Source organism: Procambarus clarkii, chromosome 51, assembly GCF_040958095.1.
Source record: "Procambarus clarkii isolate CNS0578487 chromosome 51, FALCON_Pclarkii_2.0, whole genome shotgun sequence".
In the NCBI taxonomy this organism is placed as follows: Eukaryota; Metazoa; Arthropoda; class Malacostraca; order Decapoda; family Cambaridae; genus Procambarus; species Procambarus clarkii.
The window spans coordinates 21,014,913-21,022,412 of record NC_091200.1 but is presented as its reverse complement, the minus strand read 5'-3'; the positions used below and the strand labels follow the sequence as shown (position 1 = coordinate 21,022,412).

Sequence of the window (7,500 nt, the reverse complement as noted above, 5' to 3'; positions counted from 1 at the left end):
CCCGTCTAACAGCTGTTTAACTTCCAGGTACCTATTTTCTGCTAGGTAACAGGGACATCAGGGTGAATGAAATTCTGCCCATTGGTTTCTGCCTTCGCCCGTGATCGAACTCGAAATCTGTGATTATGAGTTCGATCCCGGGACAGCGATCCCAAGCGATGTCCACTCAGCCACTGGCCCCTGTGTGTGTGTGTGTGTGTGTGTGTGTGTGTGTGTGTGTGTGTGTGTGTGTGTGTGTGTGTGTGTGTGTGTTAGGTTAGAGTGAGTCTTTATCACCACTTTGCGAACCATTAGTCATTTAGAGCAAAGTCTCCATTTACTAGCATTTACTTGTCGCTTCTTCAATTAACCCATTCAGCCTTTTTATCAATAGTACAGTGAAAACGGTCTTCATCTCTCTCTGATTCATTCATGTTCATGAGCATGAGGCCCATCAGTGTACCTCTCGTTCTGCTGTTCCTCACATTAATCTTTATTCTTTTCCTGAGGAAAAATGGGGCGGCAGGGGGAGGGGGAGAGACGTATGACGAGCCGCCGCCTCATCCCCCTCCCCTCCCCCGCCCTTCGGGTAAAACCAGGTAATTATTTGTCTATTTTGTCACTTCATCACTTTCCTGGCAAATCTTATATATATATATATATATATATATATATATATATATATATATATATATATATATATATATATATATATATATATATATTGCTGTAATCTCAATGTTTCTTCCTCTCGCAATGTTGTCAGGTCCGATTCGCTCGATCTTCGTAGCTCGCGAATGAATTGGTTTGGTTTGTGTTCCAGGCTTTAAGGCTTTAAACTCGTGTGTGAATCTAGGGTACGTTGTGTTTAGCAACATGAAGGCTTCTTTAGTCCAGATTCTTCACGGCCTTCTCGACCGTGGTGTTTGCATCGACACTGCATCGATAAATGCATCGACAATGCATCGATAAAATTCTCCTTATGTCTACTCTTAGGTTTTTCTCCTTTTCTGATGCAGGAATCAGTCGTTCACATATTCTGTGCTGGTCTTAAGGCCTTCTTACTCCTCTACGTGTACTCGAAACTTTACATTTGAATAGGTTAAAGTCAAGCAGTCACTTCTCTGCGTGTCTTGTTCATCCCTTATCCCTATTTCCCTCTTCTCCTGTCTTTCCTTTCTTTCTCCTCCGCTCTTCAGCTCTCTTCCTTCTCAAAAGTCTCACCCGGAAATAAATACTCAACTGTTTATTGTATGACAATTTTGCTAAGGAAAAAATTATCTAGTAACTCGTGGGATGCCATTGCTGGGGAAAGGAAAGGGGTGTAGAAGAAAGGAGCGAAGAAGGAAAAGGAAAATGGGGTAAGAAATGGAAGAAAAAGGCAGGATGATGGGAGGAAGAGAGGAAAGGGAGGGTGAAAAAAAGAAGGAGCAGAGATAAAGAAAATGGAAATTAATATGGAATTAAGAAATACATAGGTAGATAATCAATTTGTATAAAGGCAGTTACATAGTGATAAAGATACATAGTCATATATTAAGACCATTATGAGAGAGAGAGAGAGAAAGAGAGATAGACAGACAGAGAGAGTGAGAGTCAGCGAGAGACAGAGAGACAGAGAAACAGTGAGAGTGAGAGTAAGAGAGAGAGAGAGAGAGAGAGAGAGAGAGAGAGAGAGAGAAGAGAGAGAGAGAGAGAGAGAGAGAGAGAGAGAGAGAGAGAGAGAGAGACAGAGAGAGAGACAGAGAGAGAGAGAGAGAGAGAGAAAGAGAGAGAGAGAGTGAGAGTCAGCGAGAGACAGACAGACAGACAGACAGACAGACAGAGTGAGAGTCAGAGAGAGAGACAGAGAGAAAGACAGAGAGAGTGAGAGTCAGAGAGAGAGAGAGATAGAGAGAAGAGAGAGAGAGAGAGAGAGAGAGAGAGGAGAGAGAGAGAAGAGAGAGAGGCAGAGAGAGTGAGAGTCAGAGAGAGAGAGAGATAGAGAGAGAGAGAGAGAGAGAGAGGCAGAGAGAGTGAGAGTCAGAGAGACAGACAGAGGGACAGACAAACAGAGAGAGTGAGAGTCAGAGAGAGAGACAGAGAGAAAGACAGAGAGAGTGAGAGTCAGAGAGAGAGAGAGAGAGAGAGAGAGAGAGAGAAAGAAAGAGAGAAAGACAGAGAGAGTGAGAGTCAGAGAGAGAGAGAGATGAGAGAGAGAGAGAGAGAGAGAGAGGCAGAGAGAGTGAGAGTCAGAGAGAGACAGACAGACAGACAAACAGAGAGATGAGAGTCAGAGAGAGACAGAGACAGAGACAAACAGAGAGTCCACTACTGTTGCCAGACTTCTTGATACCCAAGCTGGCATCTAGTCGTCACCTTCACCACCCTGCACGTCCAGATTTATTACACAAGTTCGTCCCAGAATCGCCTCGAGAAAATAAGAAAGGATGCAATTAAAAACTTTTCAAAAGTGTCGATGGAACAAGAGAAATGTCAGAGTCGTGGCAGCAGTTGGAAACGCTGATAAGAGTGATATAAAATATGAAGCAGATTTTTGGTAACAATGCTGTTGTCAGATTTTAGGGAGAAAATGCATGTTTACACTGTGAGGAGAACATTGCCAGGGATTGTGGAGAGTTTGACAACACTGTTGCAGAGTTGATGATAATATGGATAGTGCAGAATATGGCAGCGGTTGTTAACAATGTAGAGGGGAGAGTAGGAATGAGGCAGTTTGATAATAACTTTCTTAAATAGGAATGATAATGAAAGGGGAAGAAAACCGCTGCTGCGATTCCTTAGTTCATGGACACGTTATTCAGGCAGATTTGAGGGTCACACTCGTCCTCACTCAGCATGAAGGATAGTCTATTAATTTGTTTGATGTATGAATGTGTATTGAGGTTGATGTTTGGTATATATATATATATATATATATATATATATATATATATATATATATATATATATATATATATTATATATATATATATATATATAATATATATATATATATATGTATGTATGTATGTAGTTTTAGCAATTATTTCAGTCAAAGAAAATGTAAGTAGGTAGAGCTCAGACGTTATAATCGGCGACAATGTTTCATTGATATCATGAATTGGTTGAGCTAATGGGAGGAGACCTGTTACATTAAGGGTCAGCGAACTAGTCTCCTGACTGGCTAACATAACTAGCGCAACCCATCCGCTCACTTAATAAGTTGAGTATTTAAAGTAACCGACCTATCTTTTAAAAAATGCTTCATATCGGTAAAATTTAAAATTGACCAATATATTCACAAATTCTATGCATTTTCTTGGCATTGTACGATCCTGGTCAGGCAAAAGAGCTGCATTTAGGACCAGGTGTTTAAACCGAGAATACGAGTTGCGTAAACTGGGCCGAACCTGTCTTATGCAGAGGAAATAATTAGTAAAGGTAAAGACACTAGAGGACTCTAATGAAGACATGATCGACGATACTTTAGAAGACAGAGGATTTTAGTGCATAGCTGAAAACAAAAACTAAACGAAGTGGTACTTTGCTCTGAGACAGGCATCATTGACTTTGTTGAACTGTTCGATGAGAAATTGTCTACGGTGCGTTTTATAGCTGTTTTTCGAATTTCGTGTGTATGTGACCGGGTGAGTCCCTTTATGTACTTATTTTATTATTACGGCTACGAGATGTTTATGGCAGACATAGCAGGGCTACATTGAGAGAACACTTTTGCCATTAAAGTGATTGCAACTCATAATATAGTTATATGGTATCGAAAGGCTACAGAGTAATGAACAAGTATGTATCTAATCATCTGCATAATATCTACATAATATCTACGAACCTCAATTCTGTTGATTTATCTTTACCATAAAGTAGTCTCTCTCTCTCTCTCTCTCTCTCTCTCTCTCTCTCTCTCTCCTCTCTCTCTCTCTCTCTCTCTCTCTCTCTCCTCTCTCTCTCTCTCTCTCTCTCTCTCTCTCTTTCTCTCTTTCTTTTCCAACACTGCAGCAATCTTGACGTCTTGTAAGTATAATTGCCGGCTTGAGCTCGGTTAAAACAGCCGTTTCTCACTTTGTTCTGAGATAATCTCTGCGATATCCCACTCTCTCTCCTCAAATGTTTAAAGTGTCTGGTGGATTCTTGTTATCTCTACCTAGCATGGCCTCCTTAGGCTCATATCTCCAACACTATTACCACCTTCATCTTCTCTGTTTATACTTCTAGCACCACCTTCATCATCACCAGTGCCTTCCTCACGACCTCCAACTTCAACCTCTGTACGACCTCCAACTTCAGCCTCTGTACGACCTCCAACTTCAACCTCTGTACGACCTCCAACTTCAACCTCTGTACGACCTCCAACTTCAGCCTCAGTACGACCTCCAATATCAACGTCTCCAGCACCACCTCCACCATCAATACTTGTACTTCCCCTCCCCCCATGGGCATCGAACCCCTCCTCTTTAAATAGCACATAGCAATTTGACGTATAAATCTCACAAGGCCAAACACTAATTTACCAAAAATCATAGCGGCTCGCAAAATTTATGTGATGTCATCACAACGATTGTTACTACCAGTCAACAATTCTTCCAGTCACCATCAGCATCATCTCCACCACCACCATCGACACCGTCACCACCACCACCACCACAGTCAACATCACCACAAACATCACCACCACGTCCAAAACTACCACCTTCCAGGAATGATAAGTCACCAACCCTCCATCACATGATTCATGTGTTGGCTCCTTTGAGGAATAATAATTTTCGCACTGGGAATTATCTCTTATTTTAGCTTTCATGTCCTACTTTTCTGCATTAATCTCTAATGCTGGTATTCTACTATTAATCACCAATACTGACATGACAGTATTGATCCACTAATGGTGCTACACCTATATCTATCCATTACCTATTGTATTTTAACATCCAATTTCTCTTTTATTTTAACATTTATTCATTTTCTTAGGTATTTTAACATTTATCATTTAATGCTGTCATTCTAGCATACTCTATCGAGGACGATCATTCTTGAATTTGTAAATTAGTGCGGAGATTCTTGCCTTAAGTTTGATGCACAAATTACAAAAACTGAGCTGTATTATTTTTTGTCTCTTTTTATTTTAATATTTATGATATTCAAGCGTAATTCTGACTAGTTTTTTTCTATTCTTGGTTTCAAACGTTGATTATTCAAAAAGGTTAATGATCATTGGTTTAATTTTAGAATTATTATTAATGGTGTTCTAATATTAATTTTCTAACATTGGTTTCTTATAATTGGTCCTGAAACATTTTCTAACAGGTCTTCTAATACTAATTTTCAGACACTGATCACAAGATATTAAACCTAAATTTGAATTTATAATAACGTTACAAAGTATGGCTTTCTCTATACAACTTTGTTAACACTTTTGTGTAGAGTTCCTGTTAAATATATAGCTGATAAATAGTAAATCTGAAATGTTTTCTGATAAAATGAAGATGGATATATGATGGAGAGGACAATATTAAGGACACTCCACGAGAACAGGTCACTCCGGGAACAGGACAGAACACCACGAGATTAAGAACACAACGTCGCGAGAACAGGTCACAGAGCGAACAGAAGCATCAGGAGAGTGCCAGGAGGATATCAATATGTAACAGAACTCCGGTTGATGCTTTGTGAGACAAATATCTCTCGCTTAAGGGAGCACCGGGCGAAAGCTGATGAAAGCGGATCATTCCCAATGGAACAGAATAGCCAAAATAAACTCTATTGTGGAGCGTAGTGTGAGATATTACAAAGCAGAACATGCCAAAATGAACGGAAGAAGTGAAATAGTTCGCTCAGAATCGAGATGGCACAGCATGGCTAGGGACCTTGGGCCAGATGCTGGGAGGCTGGAGTACGGTGTGCTTGGGATGAAGATGGACAGAGCACTGGAGGACCTTAAAGGTTATGCGGGTTATCTTGAGGTTATCTTGAGATGATTTCGTTTTTTTTTTAGTGTCCCCGCGGCCCGGTCCTCGACCAGACCTCCATCCCCAGGAAGCAGCCCGTGACAGCTGACTAACACCCAGGTACCTATTTTACTGCTAGGTAACAATTTGGGTCTGGGAATGTCCAAACGAAGTACAAGATGAAACCAGATGAAGACAAGAATCCCAAATATAAACAAATCCACAAGGGCCATGATGAGGGTTCGAGCCTACGTCCGGGATGATCCCAGATGCGCCTTAATCGACTGCGTCACGACGTGGTAAAAACGTAGGTTCGAACCCTCATCACGACTCTTCTCGATTTTTTCATTTGATATATCACCTATTGTGATGCCTGTGTGAGTGGAATCCCAAATATACTTTATAATTAATAAGATATAAATTGGCATCTCAAGGATAAGCAATATGAGGTGAGGAAGTATGTAAAAAAGGGCAAGAAAATTAAGGAAAAACAAAACTTAAGGGACAAAGGAAACTCAAAGGGAGGAAGGCAGGGAAGAAGGGAGGTGGAGGGGAATAGAAAATGAGGGAGATAGGGAGGGAGGAATCCTTCAATGCCTCGTTCCCTTACCGACATCAGTCACTGTCTGGGTCCCTCGCCAAAGACGTGTCCTGTCCTCAATTTGTCTCCATCTTATCATAACTCTTCTGCCCAGTTGACTCGACATATCTTCAGAGGCACCGCCCGTGTCACCAGAATTTTAGACATATCGTCAGATTTAAGTGTCTTAGAGATTAAAAGCTGAATTTCGCTTCTTAACTGCTTGTTTGGCTGTCAAAATGTTTATATATTGGTTCTTAGTTATAGGTTACGTTCAAGCGCAAAAATACATACACGCAGGCATGTACGTACACACACACACACACACACACCACACACACACACACACACACACACACAGGTCATAGACATCATCATCACTGACAACTTCATGACCAAGTAATACAGTGTTAAGGAATGGATACACACAACAGGTACAGCTACTGTGTGGCGGAGCCCTAGAGCTAGTTATCAATCTTCGTAAACACATACATGTAAGAAACAACACACAAGAGGCTCTTAATATATCTCCCTTCCAGTCATACCCTCTGATGAGGTCACACGAGTTAAAAAGACGGTCTAGAAACGGCTTAAAATTAAGAAAAAAGTCACTAACAATAACTCCGGGTTATATTGCATGTTTTTAATTTTAATCTGATAATTAATATAAAGATGGCATATTGAGGCCAAGGATTATTAAGACACAATGAAGCGTTGAGGTAAGGAATGAGGAGGGAGATCTTTGGTTTTAATAGAGAGAGAGAGAGAGAGAGAGAGAGAGAGAGAGAGAGAGAGAGAGAGAGAGAGAGAGAGAGAGAGAAGAGAGAGAGAGAGAGAGAGAGAGAGAGGAGAGAGAGAGAGGAGAGAGAGAGACAGAGAGAGAGACAGAGAGAGAGACAGAGAGAGAGACAGAGACAGAGACAGAGAGAGAGAGAGAGAGAGAGAGAGAGAGAGAAGAGAGAGAGAGAGAGAGAGAGAGAGAGAGAGAGAGAGAGAGAGAGA

The 7,500-nt window shown here is 40.9% G+C and overlaps 1 protein-coding gene across 1 annotated transcript in view; it reads right to left on the bottom strand.

Annotated features, from left to right (window-relative positions):
• Positions 1–7,500, bottom strand: part of LOC138351809 (serine-aspartate repeat-containing protein I-like) — a 100,606-nt gene that overhangs the window by 67,272 nt on the left and 25,834 nt on the right. The window contains exon 3 of the mRNA XM_069303816.1: positions 4,162–4,428. Coding sequence (XP_069159917.1) covers positions 4,162–4,428 — 267 coding nt within the window. The remainder of the gene's footprint in view (positions 1–4,161; positions 4,429–7,500) is intronic.